This window comes from Tachysurus fulvidraco, chromosome 4 (assembly GCF_022655615.1).
Source record: "Tachysurus fulvidraco isolate hzauxx_2018 chromosome 4, HZAU_PFXX_2.0, whole genome shotgun sequence".
Taxonomy (NCBI): Eukaryota; Metazoa; Chordata; class Actinopteri; order Siluriformes; family Bagridae; genus Tachysurus; species Tachysurus fulvidraco.
The window spans coordinates 459,462-481,961 of record NC_062521.1 but is presented as its reverse complement, the minus strand read 5'-3'; the positions used below and the strand labels follow the sequence as shown (position 1 = coordinate 481,961).

General features: G+C 44.2%; 4 protein-coding genes across 15 annotated transcripts in view; 2 read left to right on the top strand and 2 right to left on the bottom strand.

Annotated features, from left to right (window-relative positions):
• The window catches only part of rtf1 (RTF1 homolog, Paf1/RNA polymerase II complex component), a 13,593-nt gene extending 4,502 nt beyond the window's left edge, over nt 1-9,091 (bottom strand). For both annotated transcript variants that reach the window (XM_027166996.2, XM_027167008.2), the window contains exons 1-14: nt 8,960-9,091; nt 5,320-5,430; nt 5,064-5,214; nt 4,751-4,955; nt 2,767-2,887; nt 2,512-2,623; nt 2,284-2,425; nt 1,979-2,156; nt 1,776-1,858; nt 1,525-1,612; nt 1,245-1,352; nt 1,033-1,110; nt 807-928; nt 629-686 (exon numbers count right to left, since the gene is read on the bottom strand). In XM_027166996.2, the coding sequence (XP_027022797.1) occupies nt 629-686; nt 807-928; nt 1,033-1,110; nt 1,245-1,352; nt 1,525-1,612; nt 1,776-1,858; nt 1,979-2,156; nt 2,284-2,425; nt 2,512-2,623; nt 2,767-2,887; nt 4,751-4,955; nt 5,064-5,214; nt 5,320-5,430; nt 8,960-9,043 (1,641 nt within the window). In that variant the 5' untranslated portion in view covers nt 9,044-9,091. The remainder of the gene's footprint in view (nt 1-628; nt 687-806; nt 929-1,032; nt 1,111-1,244; nt 1,353-1,524; nt 1,613-1,775; nt 1,859-1,978; nt 2,157-2,283; nt 2,426-2,511; nt 2,624-2,766; nt 2,888-4,750; nt 4,956-5,063; nt 5,215-5,319; nt 5,431-8,959) is intronic.
• On the top strand, nt 8,725-11,855 carry ndufaf1 (NADH:ubiquinone oxidoreductase complex assembly factor 1). Of its 4 annotated transcripts, none has more exons than XM_027167084.2 (5): nt 8,725-8,823; nt 10,142-10,673; nt 11,112-11,297; nt 11,387-11,461; nt 11,591-11,855. In XM_027167084.2, exons 2-5 carry the CDS (start codon nt 10,173-10,175, stop codon nt 11,750-11,752), a joined length of 924 nt encoding a protein of 307 aa, XP_027022885.2. In that variant the 5' UTR covers nt 8,725-8,823; nt 10,142-10,172; the 3' UTR covers nt 11,753-11,855. The 4 variants fall into 4 exon arrangements, with proteins under 4 accessions (XP_027022885.2, XP_027022857.2, XP_047668364.1 ...); XM_027167056.2 differs by lacking the exon at nt 8,725-8,823 and adding an exon at nt 9,012-9,149; XM_047812408.1 differs by lacking the exon at nt 8,725-8,823 and adding an exon at nt 9,579-9,821 and having other exon boundaries at nt 10,145-10,673.
• Nucleotides 11,803-15,876, bottom strand: nusap1 (nucleolar and spindle associated protein 1). The gene is made up of 12 exons (XM_027167035.2): nt 15,673-15,876; nt 14,979-15,035; nt 14,681-14,848; nt 14,444-14,594; nt 13,515-13,595; nt 13,316-13,428; nt 13,169-13,216; nt 12,918-13,075; nt 12,685-12,836; nt 12,484-12,597; nt 12,247-12,352; nt 11,803-12,109 (listed from the first exon to the last, which is right to left on the bottom strand). Exons 1-12 carry the CDS (start codon nt 15,745-15,747, stop codon nt 12,022-12,024), a joined length of 1,311 nt encoding a protein of 436 aa, XP_027022836.2. The 5' UTR covers nt 15,748-15,876; the 3' UTR covers nt 11,803-12,021.
• A 3,769-nt stretch (nt 15,877-19,645) lies between these two features.
• mfsd2aa (major facilitator superfamily domain containing 2aa) overlaps nt 19,646-22,500 on the top strand; it is a 9,246-nt gene continuing 6,391 nt past the window's right edge. For 2 of the 8 annotated variants that reach the window (XM_047813001.1, XM_047813000.1), the window contains exons 1-2: nt 19,656-20,078; nt 21,285-21,413. In XM_047813001.1, coding sequence (XP_047668957.1) covers nt 19,992-20,078; nt 21,285-21,413 — 216 coding nt within the window. In that variant the 5' untranslated portion in view covers nt 19,656-19,991. Of the gene's footprint in view, nt 20,079-21,284; nt 21,414-21,601; nt 21,727-22,500 lie in introns of those variants that run through there. The other 6 variants (XM_047813003.1, XM_047812998.1, XM_047812999.1 and 3 more) reach the window with 6 other exon arrangements.

Here is a 22,500-nt window from a genome sequence, read left to right as displayed (position 1 = left end):
ACCCGACATGCATATATATATATTTTTTTTTTCCTTAAAAAAAAACTCGACCCGAGAAACCCAAAAAAATGAGACCCGAGTCCGACCCAACGACAATTTGTTTCTTACCCGACTGGACCCGAAGGTTACTTTAGTGTAACCGCTACAGCGTGGATTCAACATTGATTGACAGGTCTGTTTCTACGAAAATGAGCTTAACACCAGCCACATGTCACCAGCCGCATGTCGCAAGCGGTCTTTGCAAACAGAGGAGAAGTTGGAAAAGGACTTAAGTCGAGGCACACGCACGAGATACAGTAGTTCGGGTCTTCTCGGGTCCGTTCGGTAAAAACACATTCGATTTAAATTACCCGAGACCCGAAGCCGCTATTATTATACCGACCCGTGTCCGAGGTACACGTGAAACTTTCAGACCCGAATCCACTCGGGTCTCGGGTCGGGTCTCAGATCTAAGTGGACCCGTGAAGACCTCTAGTGTGAAGCGTGTACGTGTGAAGCGTGTACGTGTGAAGCATGTTGGTGTGAAGCGTGTACGTGTGAAGCGTGTACGTGTGAAGCGTGTACGTGTGAAGCGTGTACGTGTGAAGCGTGTACGTGTGAAGCGTGTACGTGTGAAGCGTGTACGTACCACTAAAGCTTTCTCCGACTCCACAATGTTCCAGCTGCGGTTCCTCTGGTTGATGTAACTGAGAAATGAGAAAGTTACTGAAATTTACCCAGGCTCTCAGCTTGTGACACGTGTGTGTGTGTGTGTGTGTGTGTGTGTGTGTGTGTGTGTGTGTGTGTGCGTGCGTTCGCGTACTCACCTGATGGCAGAAATATTTTTAGTTCTCTGCCTGTCTAATGCTTCAGCTCTCTCCTCCAGCTCATTCAACTGATCCTGCAACATCTTCACCTTATCGCCATCACCGCTATCCTCTGCCATTGCCTAACACACACACACACACACACACACACACACGGTTACACAATAAAAACCCTCCCAGTGCAGACTAAACTACAGATATAAATGATGAGTCTTTAGTGAGTCACCTTTTCTTTCAGGAGCTGTGTTTTCTTCATGGCGTAGTTTGGCGGTGCCTTTCGAAATCTGTCCTTCTCCTTCACTATCTGTAAGCCATAACGTCTGCAGGTTACTCATTATATCTAATATACAGATCTCAATGTCCCAATTGGTTATGGATTCGTCTTATTTAAGGTCAGGACTGAAACACAAAGTAACACAACACAGATCAGTGCCTCACATCCTCGATGTCTTTGTCGTTGAATTTGTAGTTAACGGCTTCTTTAATAGACTGCTCTTTTTTAGCGATCTCGTCCAGGGTGGGAATCTGCATTCCTGCACCGTTCATCTGTAAAGAAGCAGCACACTGAGATTAAACACACACACACGTGTACAGATGCTCTACTGGGACACAAACAGGACAAAAATAAAGCCACACATCAGCAGTTCATACTGAAGTGATGTCATGCAGTTATAATGTGTAAGAATAACTCATGATGTAACTCATAAATCTCACTCACTGCTTCTCTCCATTTCATAAACTCGCTCTCTGTAAATTCCTGATTGGACACAAACTCCAGCCGGAACACTCGGGTGTCGTTGCCATGGCTTCAGAAAAGGACACACACACACACAGACACACAGTTGTCAGTTATTTATTCCGCTTAATAAATCTACAACACACTGAACTTTGTGCGTTAGATTTTCTACACAACAGAACTAACTTTAACTCTACAGTTTTCTACACAAACCCGGCCATAAAACGACTCACCGTAACTGCAGCCCCTTGTTCGTCCGTGTGGAGCCGAGCTGGTAGACCTTCGCCGTTTCCACCACATCTACGATCTCGGCCACCTGGTAGCAAGCGGCAAGAGAAAAGCACCACGTTGTCCATGAAATCACGCAGCTGAGCTAAAAACTCAAACTCACATCAGCCTCATATTAAATCAGCTGGAAACAGGAAGTGGCTCGTACCCTGTACACAGGTTTACTGCTGCAGTTCCCGATGCCGATGCGGACGAAGCAGCCGGTGACGGTTTTTGCAAAGAAGGGCATGTGACACCAGCGCTCCAGCTTGTGCCGTGACAGACGGATGCGGTTCAGTTCCTCCGGCAACGAAACGGGCTGAGACTTAGGGGGCGTGGCCTCTTTCCTGAGGGGGAGGAGAGAAAAGACGGCCATCACGGCTCATGTAAAACGTGCGTTGTGTGTGTGTGTGTGCGAGGTTCTCCTAAAATGCAGGAAGTTTTAACCCTAATGATACCAAAGCCCAGACTCACTCCTCTTCATCATCGGAGGATGACAACCTCGAGCTGCGGTCGCTCTTCACCGAGGACTTGTCGTCGTCTTCCTCTTCCTCCTCCTCATCGTCGGAGTAAACGTCGCTGGCCTTCAGCGGCTGTCGTTTGGTCAGAAGCTCGGCTGAAAGGTTAAAACAGATGAGACGGTCAGGACCCAGACGGAGCGCTGGACTCGGGGGACGTCCTGCTGTTCAGGAGAAAACAAACCTGTTCTGTTCTTCTTCTTCTCTCGCTCGGCTTTCAGCTCCTCCATGGCCTGAGACTTCTTGTCCAGCTTCTCGTCTCTCTTTGACCTCCTCTCTTTATTATGGGACATCACCTACAAGCAGGTCCCCCCCCACACACACACACACACACACACGCGCACAGGACAGCATTATTATTATTACTGTTATTTTTAATAAAAAGCCTCTATGTAAAAGGTGAGATGTGTAAAGTAGCCACGCCCCCTGATCCACTCACCACCTGAGTGTCTGTAACCTGAATCTGTTTTTTCTTCTCCTGCTCTTCCTCTTGCTTCTTCTTCTTCTTCTCCTCTTTAACCTTTTTCTTTTCCGTCTTTAGTTTCTGCTTGATTTCAAACCTGAGTGAAACACGGGAGAGAATCTAATTATCTGGACATAAACTCACGGCAGACTTTTACACCTGAGGGTCACATCCAAATTCACACACTAGTGCACTATAAAGTACACGAACGTTACAGTATACAGTATATTACACTCTCAACCTGTTCACTGCTGACCTGAATGGTGATGTTATGGAGGTGGCCATAGTGTTTAGTGTGTGTGTGTGTACGTACACGTGTGTGTGTGTGTGTGCATGTGTATACGTACACGTGTGTGTGTGCGTTTGTGTGTGCATGTGTATACGTACACGTGTGTGTGTGTGTGTGTGTGTGTGCGCGTGTATACGTACACGTGTGTGTGTGTGTGTGCATGTGTATACGTACACGTGTGTGTGTGTGCGTTTGTGTGTGCATGTGTATACGTACACACGTGTGTGTGTGTGTGTGTGTGTGTGTGTGTGTGTGTGCGCGTGTATACGTACACGTGTGTGTGTGTGTGTGCATGTGTATACGTACACGTGTGTGTGCGTTTGTGTGTGCATGTGTATACGTACACACGTGTGTGTGTGTGTGTGTGTGTGTGTGTATGTACGTGTGTGTGTGTGTGTATGTACACGTGTGTGTGTGTGTATGTACACGTGTGTGTGTGTGTGTGTGTGTACGTACACGTGCACGCGTGTGTGTGTGTGTATACGTACACGCGTGTGTGTGTGTGTGTGTGTATACGTACACGCGCGCGTGTGTGTGTGTGTGCGTTTGTGTGTGCATGTGTATACGTACACGTGTGTGTGTGTGTATACGTACACGTGTGTGTGTGTGTGTGTGTGTATACGTACACGTGTGTGTGTGTATACGTGTATACGTACACGTGTGTGTGTATACGTACACGTGTGTGTGTGTGTATACGTACACGTGTGTGTGTGTGTATACGTACACATGTGTGTGTGTGTATGTACACGTACACATGCGTGTGTGTGTGTGTATGTGTGTGTATACGTACACGTGTGTGTGTGTATACGTACACGTGTGTGTGTGTATACGTACACATGTGTGTGCATGTACACGTACACGCGTGTGTGTGTGTGCATGTACACGTACACGCGTGTGTGTGTGTGTGTGTGTACACGTGTGTGTGTGTGTGTGTGTATGTACACGTGTGTGTGTGTGTGTGTGTGTATGTACACGTGTGTGTGTGTATGTACACGTGTGTGTGTGTATGTACACGTGTGTGTGTGTATGTACACGTGTGTGTGTGTGTATGTACACGTGTGTGTGTGTATGTACACGTGTGTGTGTGTATGTACACGTGTGTGTGTGTATGTACACGTGTGTGTGTGTATGTACACGTGTGTGTGTGTATGTACACGTGTGTGTGTGTGTATGTACACGTGTGTGTGTGTGTATGTACACGTGTGTGTGTGTATGTACACGTGTGTGTGTGTGTGTGTATGTACACGTACATGTGTGTGTGTGTGTGTGTGTGTTTGTATACGTACACGTGTGTGTTTGTATACGTACACGTGTGTGTGTATACGTACACGTGTGTGTGTATACGTACACGTGTGTGTGTATACGTACACGTGTGTGTATACGTACACGTGTGTGTGTGTATACATACACGTGTGTGTGTCTATATGTACACGTGTGTATACGTACATGTGTGTGTGTGTGCGCATATATGTACACGTGTGTGTGTATATATACGTACACCTGTGTGCGTGTGTATACATACACGTGTGTGTATACTTACGTGTGTGTGTGTACACGTTTGTGTGTGTGTGTGTGTGTGTGTGTACACCTGTGTGTGTGTACACGTACGTGTGTGTGTGTGTGTGTGTGTGTGTGTGTACACGTACGTGTGTGTGTGTGTTCTCTCCTCACCTGCGTTTAAGCACCTCTCTCTTCTCAATACGGTTAAACAGTTCCTGCTCTCTCTCCTTCTCGGTCATCTGCTCCAGCCGCGCCCGGTCCTCCTCGTCTCCCATCAGATCGTCTCCGTATCCGTCACGGAACACTTCATCCTCCGAGGACGAGTCGGAATCTGAGCTGGAGGATGAGCTGTTGCTCTCAGAGTCGGACACCTCGCCTGTGTGGCGGTCAGTAACATGTTAGACGCCAACAGCTCGGCTTCCGTACACAAACACACACATTTGCCCCTCAGAAACACAAACCCCTGCGTGCCCCCCCACCTCACCTTCCTCAGGTGCAGAGCTCTCAGCTGAACTGTCTCCATCCGAGCTCCCAGAAGAAGCAGCTTTGTTCACTTTTTTTTTCGTGGGGTTCTTCTTTTCCGCCCCTTTACCGGGCTTCGCCTTCTTCTTGGTTTTGGTGCCTCCGACGGTCCACTACACACACACACACACACACACACACACACACAGTTTAAAGTCACATCTAAACACAATCTTGGCCTGCAGGTGGATTATTAGAAGGAGCGCGTAGTGAAGTACCTCATCGTCACTGTCGGACGTCTCAGAGTCTGTAGATGCTGCAGGTTTGCTGACGGGTTCCTCTGGTTCTTCAGAGTCCACACGCTTCCTCTTGGCCAAACTCAGCAGTTCCTGGAACATAAATTCTCTGCATCAGTGTGTGCTCTAAAAATCAACATGCAAACATCTAGAGTAAAACTCCAGGTACAGGAAATGTACAGGTCACTGAGTTAGGGTGTGTTTACACAAGAACTGAGCCTCAGGAGGGGTCAAAAACATCCACGCAAGGTGTGCAAACACACACACACACACACACACACACACACACGCACCAGAGTGTAACACTGAAAAGGAAGAAAGATAAAAACTTGTACAAAATTTGAACATCAGCTGCTCTGAATCACCGAAGCGTCAGTAAGAAGGTTTGCTGGCGCATGTAAACATCCTCATTTCCATAAAAGTCAGTGTGTGTGAACTTCAGCAGCTAGTCAACAGAAGACGTAATGCTGAAGTTCTCTCCAAGAGGCTCTCAGGCGGCTGGTGGAAGGTGACTCTATTTAAAAAGGCACCTTGGGACCTGCGCTGGTGAATTTAAAACAAGTGCTTGATGCTGCACACGACGTTCTATCTACACTTAACCCTAACCCATGACACCCTTGTCTTACCGGAGTGACGTGTAGCCGTACAGATCTAAACCCATATGACTCAGAAGAAGGCTTAATTGTGCTTTGATTTGGACAGGAAAACCAAACCAAAAGGAACCTGAATCCCAATAGTTTTGTCCAGTAACCTGTGAGATGTTATAATCACCGTATCTTGGGTTTGTTCGTTGTGAAGGTTAGACAGTGTCCAGCATTCATCTGGCAAATCTCTGCTCTCTACCCAACAAAATAGACAAACTCCTTCTGCTCTCCCAGACAAATAAGGATTTTCCACACTCTGCTGCAGTGGGCCATAAAAACCTGGCTGAACGACGCCACGCCGGACAGCACGCTACACCTTCCAACTTTCAGCTATTCGCAGAGGACTGTGACGCAGAGTCAACTTCTGTGAGGACATTTGCATCCCTAGCAGAAGTCTAACATTCAACAACGATAAGCCATTGGGTTTACAGCAAAACTCAGACACCTTCGTCAGGCCAAAGAGGATGACTACTGAAATGGAGACAGGGTCTTGTACAATCAGGCCAGGAACTCACTGAATTAGGAGATTAGTGCGGTTTAAAAGAGCTACACTAAAAGTTTACAGGTTCAGTTCACTAGAGTCTGGAAATGTCTGAAAGCCATCACCAACTTCATCTCTTTACACAACCTTTAACAGCTCCAGTAACCTCCATCTCCTGTGCTCCAGATCAGTGAAGATGATGCGTGCCAGATCTTCAGAAACAACAAAAGGAGAAAGGCACCAGCCCCAGACAGTGTCACACCAGCCTGTCTGAAATCCTATGCTGACCAACTGGCCCCATCTTCACACAGATCTTCACCAGATCACTGGAGCTGTGTTAAGTCCCTGTTTGCTTCAAACACACAACCATCATCCTCGTCCCAAAGAAACCAAAGATAACTGGGCTTAACGACTACAGACCTGTGGCACAGACATCTGTCACCATGAGGTCATTCCAAAAACTGGTTCTGCTTTATCTAAAAGACTTCACTGGACCCTCTGCAGTTTGCTTATCGAGCAAACCGGTCCGTGGATGATGCAGTAAACTCTGGACTGCATTACATCCTGCAACACCTGGATAAATCAGGGACTTATGCAAGGATCCTGTTTGTAGACTTCAGTTCTCCTTCAACACTCCTCCAGACCAAACAAACCAAGCTCACTGTTCCTAGCTCTATCGGTCAGCGGATCACCAGCTTCCTGACAGATAGGCAGCAGCTAGCGAGACTGGGATTCATGTCAAACAGCTGCTCCACCATCACTGGCGCACCTCAGGGTTGTGTCCTCTCCCCACTGCTCTTCTCCATGAACACCAACGACTGCACCTCTAACGACCCCTCTGTCAAGCTCCCGTAGATTGTGGATGACGCTAAAGTCATCAATGACGGAGACGAGTCTCCTACAGACAGGAGGTTTAAGAGCTGTCCGTCTGGTGCAGTCACAACAACTTGTGGAGGTGATGGTGGACTTCAGGAGAAACATCATGGACAGCACTGTGGCTGTAGTGAAGGCTTTTAAGTCATTGAGCTCCACCATCTCCCAGGAACTGAGGTGGGACACTCACATAAACACCAGTGTAAAAAAAGACCCAACAAAAGATGCAGTTCCTTCACCAGTTTAAGAAGTTTTACTGCAGAAACTGTTCTACTCAGCAGTCATCGTCTGTTCCGTACACATCAGTAACTGTGTTTTTGGCTCAGAAACAAACTCAGACACCAGAACATTACAGAGAGAGGTTCAGACTGCTGAGAGGATCGTTGTTGTTCTCCTGTCCATCCTCGAGAACCGTAGAGATTCAGAGTAAGGAACAAAGCTCAGAAAATCACTCTCACATCCAAGTAACTTATCACCTCCATGCACCTCCACCTACATCTCATTCTATCATCTGTAGCACAACTGTACATACAATTTATTTATTTCTCTATTTAAAAAACAAAACAAAACCTATTCGAATTTACATGAGTATTTTTATTCTTATTTTTCATCTTATTTTTCATGTGTGATCTCGAAAAGTGAATTTATTGTATGATGAAGATTCTGATCATCCAGCAGCACAAGGATCAGATGAGCTCAGGTTTGCTCTGGTTTAGTCTCAGCACACGTGTGGATTTGCTCTGGTTTAGTCTCAGCACACGTGTGGATTTGCTCTGGTTTAGTCTCAGCACACGTGTGGATTTGCTCAGGTTTAGTCTCAGCACACGTGTGGATTTGCTCAGGTCTCAGAGAACACACGAATAAACACAACACTTTTACACGTCGTTCTGTTCGGGTGACAGAAATCTGTTTACTTTTGAATCCTCAACATGACGTGATTCTGATTCTTCAAATCTGTCGGTGTGTGTAAAATAAACACCACAGCGTCGTGTCTGATCGCCACAGCGTCGTGTCTGATCGCCACAGCGTCGTGTCCGATCGCCACAGCGTCGTGTCCGATCAATCTGATGTTTACAAAAGCACAGGACTGGCTAACGCGCTAACAGACTAACTAGCATGCATGTTAGCTAACAGGCTAGCATTCCAGACACACACACACAAACAAACAACTCGGTGTTATGACTTTAAACGCGTGTGTTGTGCTTTGTTATAAGGTAAAAACAGACGAGTAGCACAAATCTGTTGCTTTTACATAATGATGTTTAATAACAAGCTCTTAAAGTAACTAGCCAGCTAGCGCTCTTTTGCGTTCTATATATATATATATACACACACATTTCCCACCAGTTTTCACACAAAACCCGCCCACTTTATTATGATAGGCGGACAGTTTCCCGCCTTCTGAACTACAATTGGATTGAGCTGCACAAATTGTCTAATCACCGAGCAGCGCGAACTGTGACGTCAGAGCGCACCGACGCATTACGGGTAGGTTTAAATATTGTTAAATAGCGCAGTTACTACTAGCATGGACGCTCGTGCTAATGTTACCGAAGCGAACACAATGTACACACACACACTATGTTTAGTGTTCAAGGATGAGGAAAAGTAGCTCTTTATTTACCTGATCCAAGTTGTCATCGCTCGCGCTGTCTTCCGAGTCGGAATCGATGACGACGCGACCTTTCCGTTTCTTTACGTTCACCATCGTTAGCTTCAGAGCTACCGTCAGTGACTGCGCTCGAGCACAAGCGGCGGCGCTAGAGAGCGCCAGGGCGCATGCGCATCACTGAAAACAGGAGTGCGCATGCGCGGTGCGTGTTTTGTTTATTTTTCCCACCCATGGGGAGGGCGGTGACGTCATCAGAAATAATTTAAAACATTCAATTGTTTTTCACATTTTTATTTAGTTATTAAACCCAATAGCCGTTATATAAAAACGATTATTATTATTATTATTATTGTTATTATTATTATCTGTTTTAGTAAAACAGGTAATATTTATTTTTAAATATCTATAGATCATATAAATAGTGAAAGTAAACAAAGAAAAATATTTGTTCGTTTGTTTGCAGTAAAATCACCACTTAATCTGTTCATGTATTTCTTTCTTTGCAGCCTTTAACTTGACTGCGGTTCATTTAAACATTAGATCAGAACGAGCAGAACTTTGCACATCACTGCTTATTGCGCTGATCCTATAGTCACATTTACTGTAAACACAATGAGGTTAAAATTAAAAGAAATTCTACTGTTTGCGACATTATTGTGGCTCGAGCGCCCGCACCTCAAACGGCCGTTGTGCAGCATCACTTTGTTTCCTTACGGACATTTTAGGCGACGGACAGGAGCGACGGCTCTCACGAATGTCAGAGTGGCTCTTTAAAGTAGTTTTAATGTTGAAATTAGATAAAAACTTTTAGTTTGTGCGGTCAGAGTTTGTACATCGATTCGACACAACACTTCCCCAGTATCGGTTATTATTTGTAAGTCACTGTGAGGTTCTGCTGTTTTCATGTTTCTGTATCAGGGGCTGTATGTATGTATGTGTGTGTGTGTGTGAGAGAGAGAGAGAGGGTGTGTGTGTGTGTGTGTGTGAGAGAGAGAGAGAGAGAGAGAGAGAGAGAGAGAGAGAGAGGGGCAGTGTGTGTGTGTGTGTGTGTAAGGCTGCAGTGTTTACAGTGTGGAGAGAAGAATACGGCTCAGTTGTGACACAGGGATGTAATGCAGGTGCACTTTATTTGTCCACGGTGAGTGTTGAGAATTGAGTTACATGACAACTGATTTTGTTTTCTCTCATTTTCAGAAGACATTTGAATGCTTTGAGCTCAGAGGTTATGGCCGTGTCAGGGAGGATGCTGAAAACCTCCACCGTCTTCCAGAGACGTCTCTTTCAGCCACGCCCTGTGGGTCCTGTGTCTCTGAGTATCAGGTCTGTATATGAGCGGGACTACCGCAGACCAGGCCAGGCTCCGGACACCAGATGGCCCTGGCAGAAGATCCATTTTGACTTCGCTAAGGGCGTGGAAGGAGTAAAGAAGCACTTCGGTCTCCTGAAGGCCGAGTTCTTGGAGCACTGGTCGGGGCCCGAGGGCCGGCCACTGGAGGAGCACATGTTGGAGCAGACTCGTGTGCTGTGGGAGTTCCGTGGTCCAGAGTCGCTCGGTCAGTGGGTGGTCACCTCGGACCGGGAGATCGGTGGGCGAAGTGAAGCGTACGTGAAGCTCGGGAGGAATAACTTCACCTGCATGCTGTATGGCTCTCTGTGCTCAGCTGCACCCCGAGATGGAGAGACACGATATAGTGGATACTGCACCATGCGCTCCAAACAGCCTCTGGTTGGTGCCTGTGCTCCTCAATCTGTCATCATCATCATCTCCTTACTGCCAGAAGTATTTAGTGAAGTGTTCAACATTGTTCTGAGCTGAGATGCAGGAGGAGGATCTGCATTAATTATTAAATTAATACTGTTCTTGTGTTCCTGCTTGGGTTTTTTTGATTAAGTTCTCTTTTAAAATTAAATAGATGAAAGATTATGAAAATAACACTAGATGTAATCTAACATGAATAGAAATTCTTCAGAACCATTAGAACACTTATAATATGGCAATAAGTGTGAAATGATGTTTATGTAATATGCCAGTAAGTTTAAATGATGAAAGAGCAGCTGCTGGAATAACAGACAAACTCCACGTTTCTTGTCCTGCTTGTTATTAACTGCAGCGTGTGATTTTAGGGGTTTTAGTGAAGCTCTGGACACTGACTCTGATTTTCAGGCTTCCTTCGACAGGAAAAAGCACTTTGATTGGTCAAACTTCAACACTCTGCATTTGCGTATACGTGGAGACGGCAGACCGTGGATGGTGAACATCTCGGCAGGGACCTACTTCTCTCACCAGAGAGACGACATGTACAGCTACTTCCTGTACACACGAGGGGGTCCATACTGGCAGGACGTTAAGGTGTGGGCACCGCCCCCGCATGGTGGAAGCTTAATAACTGATTGGTTAGTCATGTTAGGGTTCACGTTCTTTTCCTCTTACTTTCACAGATCCCTTTTTCTAAATTCTTCCTCTCTAGCCGAGGACGAGTACAAGACGAACAGTACCCTCTCTGGCTCGACAAGGTATGGCTGATTACAGGAAATTTCCTCATCGTTTACACATTTTAAATCGGTGATGTGGGAGCAGCTACACTACTAAATGTACTAATTTAAATGCGTACATACGTCCTTCTTCGTTTTAACATTTTTCAGGTGAATACTATCGGCTTCACGCTGGGAGATAAAGCAGACGGAGCGTTCCAGTTAGAGATCGACTTCATCGCTGTGTGTAACGACCGCGCTCACACAGAGGAGTTTGCATATGAACTGTACAAGAGGAACCCGGAGGTGGAACAGAGACGACTGTCACCCTGAACATGACGGAGTAACGCTGGGAATTTAAGTTCCATGTACTTTTGCAACACTCACTGACAAAACCCATTTATTTAATATCAAATAAACTCAGTATTAGAGTCTACAACAGTTGTTACTGAAATAATGGGTGAGGGGGAGAAGAAGCTTGGGTGGTGTTATCAAGATTTAAACAACATTCTTTGAACACTGATAAAAACAGACACGAGCTTAATAAAAAAAAGGTGCACGAAGCTACAGTCTAAATCTCATTTGAACATAAAGCAGGAACGTTACGCCATAACCAGGCCACGTCTGGAACCCAGCGTCTTCTCCTTGTTCTGCTTGCGGACCTTCTTGTGCTCCTCACGCCGCTCATCTCTGTTACAGTGAATAAATCAGAGGGAAGATAATCAACATGCGTCCTGCAGCATTCTCCAGTCTAATCAGACCGTGTTAATATTTATGCTGTAATTCACTATTTAGTGCTCGGTTCCTTTCGTGTTTGTGCCACTGACCGCGTCTGCACTTGGTGTTGTTTGTAGTTTTTCTGGTGAGAAGAAATCGTTTGAGATTTGTTCAGCTCTGCGTTTTCATGCGTCGTGCCGAAAGGCTTCAGTTTTCCTACAGGTGGAAACAGAAACAAGTGGAACCATGTTACAGCTCAGATCAGGGATCTACAGCACGCCTTCGTGGACCAGATACACAAATAACATTTACGGTGCATTCCACATTCTCAATGTTTTTTTACTCACCTTTATGAGGTTTATATGTGAGCGGGCGAGAGAGGCTCGCTTTCAGGTCGAATCCATTTTTCTTGTTGGTCCCTGGAGTGCCTGTGGCCCCGCTGAAGACAAACGGAGTCACTCCTGAAAAATACAACACCACACTTTACTTCAACGCTGTTTCCTTTCACCATGACAACTCACTTTTGTTTTTAACTGCACTGTTCAGACCTGGAGTTTTGTTGACCGGAGCAGCGTTCTTGTTCATGTGCACTTCAGATTTCCTGCCCAGAGTGGGTGTGAGAGGAGACATAAGAGACATGCGGGCTGGAGTCTTCACCAGGGAGCGCTTGTGCTCGTTGTCCAGCGTCGTTTGTGAGAACCTGAAGATTAAATCATTCCATCAGATCACAACGTTAACACGACTCACACCACAAGCCCAGAGTTCATGGCATGTTTCTCACCTGACATTGATCTTGTTGGCTGAGAAGACGGCAGGCCTAAAGGGGGCGCTGTCCTTCATCACTGGCTTGTTAGTGGGAGCCTGAGTGACTTTGCACTTCTCCACTTTCTTTACCTGCACTCCCGGGCTGAACAGCGAGGCTCTGCTGACCGCCGGAGTCTACAAGCATTTAAACAGACGAATCTGAAGCCAGGAACTTTTTTCCTTTTAAAGACTACAAGCTGATAGTAAACACGAATAAACTGCACTTACTGCATGAGATTCAGTGTCCTCAGATTTCTTGGTGTTTTCTGACGGAGCCTGAAATAGCAACATGTTCATGAAACAATAACGAGCAATAAAAACCAGCACAGTCTTCGGCCTCTCTTAGAACGGGGCAATTTGTGAACAAGTACAAACCTTCAGGTCCTTCACGGAGTCCTTTAGCACCTCCATCTGCTTGTTCCTCCTCTGGACGTAGGAATCGATGGACTCCATCTTGCTGAAATGTGCTTCATGGAGTTTCTTGAAATCTAGATCAGGTACAATACCCTCAGTTATAGAGCTTTGACGTGCACAGAACCAAATATAAACTGTAAAATACGAGACGTGACGTTACTCGGTGTGGTCGGCCTCACAGCTGATTTCTTCATCAGACCTTTGTGACGGGGAATCTTCCCAGAAGTCTTCTTACCCACATCTGTGTTCAACAAAAATAAATAAATGGGATTTTCTGAATATATTTGATAATTTTAAAGATTTACACAATACACAAAATGTTATTCACAGAATCTACTTAAGCAATAATAACAGTCAAATATTTGTAATAAACTTTTCATTTTCATCTTCTACCGCTTATCCGAACGTCACGGGGAGCCTGTGCCTATCTCAGGTGTCATCGGGCATCGAGGCAGGATACACCCTGGACGGAGTGCCAACCCATCACAGGGCACACACACACACTCATTCACTCACACGCTACGGACAATTTTCCAGAGATGCCAATCAACCTACCATGCATGTCTTTGGACCGGGGGAGGAAACCGGAGTACCCGGAGGAAACCCCCGAGGCACGGGGAGAACATGCAAACTCCACACACACAAGGTGGAGGTGGGAATCGAACCCCCGACCCTGGAGGTGTGAGGCAAACGTACTAACCACTAAGCCTCTGTGCCCCCCCTCCACCGTGCCCCCTCTCTATAATAAACTTGTAAATTGTAATTAGAGATTGATGGAATAATTCTGTATCTTATCTGAGGTAGGGACTAAAAGTTTATGGAACTAAAGAGTCGCCAGCAGAACTTTTCATTCAGAGGAAAATATCATTATTATTATTAATAAATATTTTATAAAGCAGCTTAAAAAAAGCCACAGCAGACAAAGTGCTGTACATCATAAAATACAGAATGAAATGAACACAATAAAATAGAAATAAAACATGCTTATACAAATGCCATGGAATAAACGGCTTTTTTTTAAACTTTTTAAACAATCAATAAACACTTGACACTGCTGTACACTGCTATCTGCCTCCCCCTTTAACACACCTTTCTGGCCCTCGGCGACAGCATCATCAGCAGATTCAGGTTTAATTTCAGGAGCTGGAGGCTTCATGTCCTTAGCCGAGGACACCTTCCTCCTCTTGGAGCTCCTTTTACCGCCTCCGTCCTCCTCCTCTCCAGGCAGCTTTGTGTCATCCTGTAAACAAGTATTTAAGTTGTTAAACAAATAAAGTTGCTTCAACAATGAAACCACGTGCGACACTGCAACCCTTTAACACTCACCTGAACTGGACTCTCTGCCGGTTTGGAATTCTCATCAGCTCCGTCTCCAGAGTCTTTCCTCTTCTGGTTTTTTACACGCCGTTTGGTCACCAGTGCGTCGTTTGCGGGTTTGGGTTCGACTGCTGCCTCGTCTGAGATCTGCGCGTCACCCGAGGTGACCTGGTTACCCTGGGAAAGGGAAACATGATGCATTTACAGCTGACTAATGTAGAATAATGCAAGTGCACTACAGGGCACTGAGCCTCAAATAATTCATTACCTAAATCTTATTAAACTACAAGGACGAAACCTCACTCACGTTCCCACAGCTCTGTTGTTCAAAATGCAGTTTCAGCGTCTTCAGCATCTTATCAGCCTGGAGAATAAACAGCAGGTTTCATTTAGACAAGTGTTTCTGTACCAACAGTTCGGTCTCCTATTATCCAGTCAAAAGCTCAGATAAACAGTGAAGAAGAACTGAAGTGATTACGGTTAATTCTACACACTTTGTGCTACTGTGTGAAAGTGTAATGATGTGAATCGTGAACAAAAGCCATCAGTTCTCTTCTCCACACGATGGACTTTATTTACACTAAAGTCTGTGTCCATGTGTGTCTTTAGGACCTTTAGTGAAGGACAGTTTTAGTGCTGTTTAAATAAAGCACGAACACGCTTTATGTACGGTGTTGTTTGCTTTGACATGGAAGATATCTGGACACACACACACACACACACACACACACACACACACACACACATTATGTACGGTGTTGTTTACTTTGACATGGAGGATATCTGGACACGGACACACACACACACACACACACACACACACACTATGTACGGTGTTGTTTACTTTGACATGGAGGATATGTGGAGCCTGTAAAGCTGACATTGCTGCTGTAACCTGCGTGTTATTACAGATAATAATAAATTAATAATCACCCCTGAGGTGACACCTATAATGACCGTTAGCTCCTGATGCTAACCGGAGCCGTTATTAACTGCCTCACCTTCATGTTGGCTTTTAACCCAACGCTCTTGGCGAGCTGCCTCAGGTCCGCATATCTCATGGAGTCTAAATCCATCTTCACACCAAACCGGAACAAATTTCACAGTAAAACTAAACAAACGAAACAAATTAAACCGTCGTCTTCTGTTTGTTTTCCGGGTAACGACTGGACGCTCAATCGGCGCGCGATTTGTTCAAAATCTGCAACGAGCTCATTTTATTGGCTGTCTGCTCGTGACGCTGCACAACACGCACCAATAGGATCCTGACTGACAGAGTGCGCGCGCGCGCGTGTATATATGTGTGTGTGTGTGTGTGTGTGTGTGTGTGTGTGTGTGTGTGTGTGTGTGTGTGTGTGTGTGTGTGTGTGTGTGTGTGTGTGTGTGTGTGTGTGTGTGTGTGTGTGTGTGTGTGTGTGTGTGTGTGTGTGTGTGTGTGTGTGTGTGTGTGTGTGTGTTTATAGAGTGTATACAGGTTTGTACACAGGGTTTGGAGTCCAAATATAACTAGCATCATATCTGCAGTGTGCATCTACTTACCCGAATTTAAGAGGACCCTCCTTACTCATCTCCATCTTTCCTCTTATTCTTACATCCTTGCTGATTTCTGCAGATAATCATCACAATAATATTAAGAAACACAGCAACCTGCCACCAACTGCACAGAGAATGTGATGTGCTCATGATACACAACACATCTGTGTGTATGAGAGTAAACTGCAGTGGACATGAACTGGTGATGATGGGTTTATCTTAGTAAAAAATAAAACTTACTGAGACAAATAATGGCCCTGAGACCCTGGAGCTCTCCTAGAGTCCCCCAGCACCAGGTTACACTTCACATCAGCACAGTGAAACACAGAGCACTTGTCATACTCCACACTGCGCTCTACAGTGTCCTCCACGTCCCTTAGCTGGGTCCATATCACGCTGCTCTGGCTGCTGCTGTCACACGGCTCCAAAACACTCACTCAACCGTTTCCCTGAGACATCTTTGTCCACAAACTGTTCTCCTTCCTAACAGACCACACACACACACACACACACACACACACACACACACACACACACACACACCACTTATTTCTTAACAACAGTCTATAACAATAATTATAGTAATCCTAACACTTCTGTATTAAATGCAAAAGTAAATACTGTATAACATTTCATTATTATCATGATAATTTGTATGTAAACAAAGTGGACAGCTTGATATTGCGAAGACTTTTCACGATAGAGATTGAGAAAGCAGTGAAATCTCACAGCCTGGATTCTAATTCAGTTCATTATTTAAGTGTTTTGTTCTGTTCACACGTCACCCAGCACTTACAAAGCCCTGATATGTCCCGGTTGTCGTGGGTTTGGTGCCATGTTCCACGCTGCATCACTTGTCCTCTCTCAGAGGCCTCTTCTTGTTGCTGAAAGAAAAAAATCACATTTTTGCACAAACCCTGTTACATATTTAGTTCATCTGGAAAAAACTGGCCTTCTTAATGTCCAACTCACTCACATTTGACCTGTTTAAACTTAATTGGCAAAACACTACAATCACATCTCAGAGAGAAACGAGGCTTCAGCTTACCTCTACTGTGTTTGGGCAAAAATAGAGCAGCATGACAACAGAGAGGAGGAGCAGGAGGAGGAAGGTGGGGAGTATTTTAGGAAATCTGCACAACTTGGATTAAACAGTATCTTGATTCATCTTATGGTGTGTGTGTGCGTGTGTGCGTGCGTGTGCGTGCGTGCGTGCATACAGCTGGCAACTGTATCAAATTCAGTTGTTCAATTCGTTAGATTTTTGACTGTTTCTATTTTAAAAAGTAAATCTACAAAAATAAATAAATGTTTAAAATGTAATTATTGACATTTTATTTAATGTTAAATAAATCCATGTAAATGTTATTTGACAAAGTGGTTTGTTAAGCAAAACAAAAAGCTACGTACTTTATTTAGCACGTTAAATTTCACTGGAGTCAAAAATAGTAGTGACGTTACCGGTGACACCGAAGCCCCGAGGCGTGAGTCAAAAAAATAAACCGATTTTAAAAAAAAATAACAAAAAAAACAAACAACGATTTTCATCGAAGCTTTGTATCGAAGCTTGATTCGTTCTGGCCAAATCACGTGACCAATGACGAAAGCTTCGTTTCACTGAATAATTATACGATTTAATTCATTTCATTCATTTAATGTCGTATATTTTGTCATATATATATACTGGATAGTGAGAAGTTGAAAAACATAGGAATGCAAGAAAAGCCTTTTGTGCACCGCTTAATACCAATAATGATCTTTTTTTTTTAATGGTTCACACTTTAAGGATAGACCTTGTCTCAAAAGTATAATCTGTTTTAAGGTCCAGTGTTTGATTTGCTCCCAGAAGCTGGCCTATAATATTAATAATACATCATCCATGTTGAGGCATTTTCGTGCAAAGCATGACAGAGCCAGATCTGTCCAGGATTTAGCCAACAGCCCAGGTTAAAGCCTACTTTTAATTTTATTCACTTGTTCCAGTTTTAATTATTAAAATAAATAAGTGGTTTAAAAGTGCTGCTGTTATTTTATCATTGTCAAAATAGGAACACAGTCTTTCTTTCTCTCTCTCTCTCTCTCTCTCTCTCTCTCTCTCTCTCTCTCTTAATTTCAATTGAAGTGTGCTTTATTGGCATGTCAAAAACTACATTTGTATTACAAAAGCATTTACAGAGTACATTGTGCATAATTAAAAGTAAAATAGTAAATTATAGAAATACAATAAGAACGTACATTATTGTATTCGTTATTGATTCGTGTATTTATTAATCTATCCTTAATTTGTCAATCCATTAATTTTTGCTTCTAAAATGAATGCGTTGTTTGGTTGTGGAACATTCTCCGCTTTCACCAGCAGAGGTCATCATCGAGCTCTCACTCACTCACTCATTTATTTTCTACCGCATATCCGAACTTCTCGGGTCACGGGGGGACTGTGCTTATCTCAGGCGTCATTGGGCACCAAGGCAGGATACACCCTGGACGGAGTGCCAACCCATCACAGGGCACACACACACTCTCGTTCACTCACACGCTACGGACAATTTTCCAGAGATGCCAATCAACCTACCATGCATGTCTTTGGACCGGGGGAGGAAACCGGAGTACCCGGAGGAAACTCCTTTGTAAAAATGATCAAAAACAAAACAAAACACGGGAGTGGGAGGGAATAGGAGTCATTCTTCTGGGATTGGGATGGGATTGGGTCTTTTTTTTTTTTTGCGGGATTGGGATGGGACGGGAATTTTTTTTTTGGGAGTGGGACGGGAGAGGTTTGAAAATCCACTCCCGTGTCCCCTCTATACGTAACGTAATTAATTATTATTCAGCATCAATTTACTTGTTTTTGTGATACCATTTTCACACAAATGGATTTATCTAACACAAACATAGAAACATAATAAATTAAATGAATAAATTAAAAGGCACAAAAATAAATGTAATTTCCTCTGACAGGTGTAGTAGCCTATATCTTTTATTATTTTGATTCCTACGTTTATGATGCTCTCTTTGATGAGAATATTAGAAGAGGAATCATATTAGAAGAGGAACCATAGAAGAGGATGCGTGTTTATAAAATAGTTGCTAAATAAACCATAAATATTTGACTGAAACCTGTCTATTAATATCTGTTTGCATGAACTTTAAGTTTGAAATTTGGTAAATGTTGCCCCGCCTCTTACACCTGGAGCCTCGTACTTTTAATTCCTTCCCATGATCTCGCCCTGGGTAAACGGAAGGAATGTTACCGCGAGTTGGTAAACGGTGTGTGCTACATTTGCTCTGCCGATTGCGAAACCGCGATAGGGAAACCGTTTGCCAGAATATGCCCTGACCCCTGACCATCAACCTACCATGCATGTCTTTGGACCGGGGAGGATCATCATCGAGCTCTGATTTGAAAAGCTTCGAGTAATGAACCTTTTTCCCATACAATAGGGTTGAAAGCTTCACTGCTTCAAGAAAGCTTCACTTCGCCATCACTAAAAAAATAGTATAAAATAAAAATATTGTTTGTTTAATTACCAAGCACTTGTGTTACTTTACACTAAAATGCTTTAATCAAACCATGATGATGAACAGCCCAGTATGGGGGCTTGGCTTACTCAACCGGTAAACTGAGAAGTGGGCGTGGCTTACCCCACCATTATAATAAGAAGTGGGCGTGGCTTCAGCATTCCATACGCACGTTAGCTTGATGAGGGTACGCACCGTTTGACCCGCAGCCCGCACTTCATTACGCACATTAATAACATTTAGCTGAACAAAGTGAACTGAAGTGTTTATGGCGCCAGAAGAAGACGTGGAGAATCCTGTGTCTTTACTGCCTCCAGCTAAACACATAGGAAACGATGGGCTCGAATTCATCCAGGTATGAGTGTGTGTGTGTGTGTGTGTGTGTGTGTGTGTGTGTGTGTGAGAGAGAGAGAGAGAGAGAGAGAGAGAGAGAGAGAGAGAGAGAGGGGGATGGTCAGTGTGTGTGTGTGTGTGTGTGTGTGTGTGTGTGTGTGTGTGTGAGAAAGAGAGAGAGAGAAAGGGATGGTCAGTGTGTGTGTGTGTGAGTGAGAGAGAGAGAGAGTGAGAGAGAGAGAGGAAGAGAGAGTGAGAGAGAGAGAGAGTGAGAGAGAGAGAGGAAGAGAGAGTGAGAGAGAGGAAGAGGAAGAGAGAGAGAGAAAGGGATGGTCAGTGAGTGAGAGAGAGAGAGAGAGAGAGAGAGAGAGATGGTCAGTGTATGTGTGTGAGAGAGAGAAAGTGATGGTCAGTGTATGTGTGTGAGAGAGAGAAAGGGATGGTCAGTGTATGTGTGTGAGAGAGAGAAAGGGATGGTCAGTGTATGTGTGAGAGAGAGAGAAAGGGATGGTCAGTGTATGTGTGAGAGAGAGAGAGACAAAGGGATGGTCAGTGTGTGTGTGAGAGAGAGAGAGAGAGAAAGGGATGGTCAGTGTGTGTGTGTGTGAGAGAGAGTGAGAGAGAGAAAGGGATGGTCAGTGTGTGTGTGTGAGAGAGAGAGAGTGAGAGAGAGAAAGGGATGGTCAGTGTGTGTGTGTGTGAGAGAGAGAGAAAGGTATGGTCTGTGTGTGTGTGTGTGTGTGAGAATGAGAGAGAGAGAGAGAGAGAGAGAGAGAGAGAGAGAGAGAGAGAGAGAGAGAGAAAGTGATGGTCAGTGTGTGTGTGTGTGTGTGCGCGTGTGCGCGTGCGTGCGTGAGAGAGAAAGGCATGTTGTGTGTGTGTGTGTGTGTGTGTGTGTGTGTGTGTGTGTGTGTGTGTGTGTGTGTGTGTGTTTGTTTCAGACACTTTTATTTCCGTAGGTCACATTACACATGTAGTCAGCGTGACCAAATAAACAGACAAAGTAAAGTATAGATCATTTTAAATAAGTTTGGTTAAATATTGAAATGAAAGATTTAAACGTAAATAGATAAAATATAAATAAGTGAATAAAATAACACAGTAAAAAAAAATTATGTTTAAAGACAGAAAATGTGCAAAATAAAAGCTGTCTTTTAGACAGTACACTGCTTTTCTATGGCACCAGATTTTTCCAAAACTTAGCATTTTTTTTTATACAAAACTCTAGCAGAAGAAGAGGACATTGGGCATGTCTGTGTGCAGTAAGCTGTGCTTTGCGATTGGTGGAGCTCCGTATCAGATCACTGGAAGTGCTCTGGGCTTCTTCCTGCAGATCTACCTGTTGGATGTGGCACAGGTGAGAATTCAACACGCACCGATAAAGTGCGTTATTGTTAATCAGGTGCGTGTTATTGTTATTGTAACACTTGCACAAGGTCAGTGATTTTGTAGGATCAGAGTCAGGTGTGTGATTAAACAGTGATACCAGCAGGTGTTAATGATCATCAGATACATATGTAGGTTTAAACCCAGTCATTAAGTGAGAAACAAACATGTTTGTTCACACTGGGTGAAGAACCAAACTCTGTTACTGAGGTGAGGTTGTGGAGGCAGTTTCATGTCACAGGTCAAACACCATGACAAGCCTGAGCACAGGAACAAGACACCAGGTAGATCTACTGCATCAGCAAGAGCAGACTGGGTCACAGTCAGCGTGGTCATTTCCCCATCAGACGATTTCAGCAGTGACTTCTGCAAACAACTAGAGGAAACCTAGACTAGAGGAAATACAGACAGATATCCATCATACAGGGTTGGGAATTTTTAAGTTTCGGTTCCAAACGAGGTTCCGATGTGATGACGGACAAAGCGCTGGGAGGCGGTCACTTTAAATAACCACGTCTTACCTCATGAATATTAATTGTTTACAGTTACGTAACCAAATTAACGCAATTTACCGCAGAAATCAGTCACTCGCGCTGCACTTTGTGTTAAACAGGTCTAAAAAAGACTAAAGTGTGGATTCATTTCCAAAGATACAACAATGAAGTAAATCTCCCATCTAAGCGAGAAAGGTCTCGTCTTCTCCCAGAGAAAGCAGACATGTTCATGTTTCTTCAGAAAAATTGCTGTTTTGCCAAGTTGTGATTCTGGATGTTAAATTTGATGTTGGATTTAGGCCATCCTTAAAAATATTTTGGTTTGCAGTAACAGTAAAAAAAAAAAAAAAAAAAAGTCAGTAGGTAGGTCTATTTTTTTTCCAAGTTTCAATGTTACAATTTTGCTGACGGTGATGACGTAGGTATGACTTTAAACAAATTAGGATATCGTGACGTCACTGACCGGGTCTTCAACCCGTGCCTTCGGGGGCATCATCGTAAACCTTATTTTGATGTTGGACAGTTTTTCCAGAACTTCGTGCCAAATTAAAGCGGTGTCGAGCT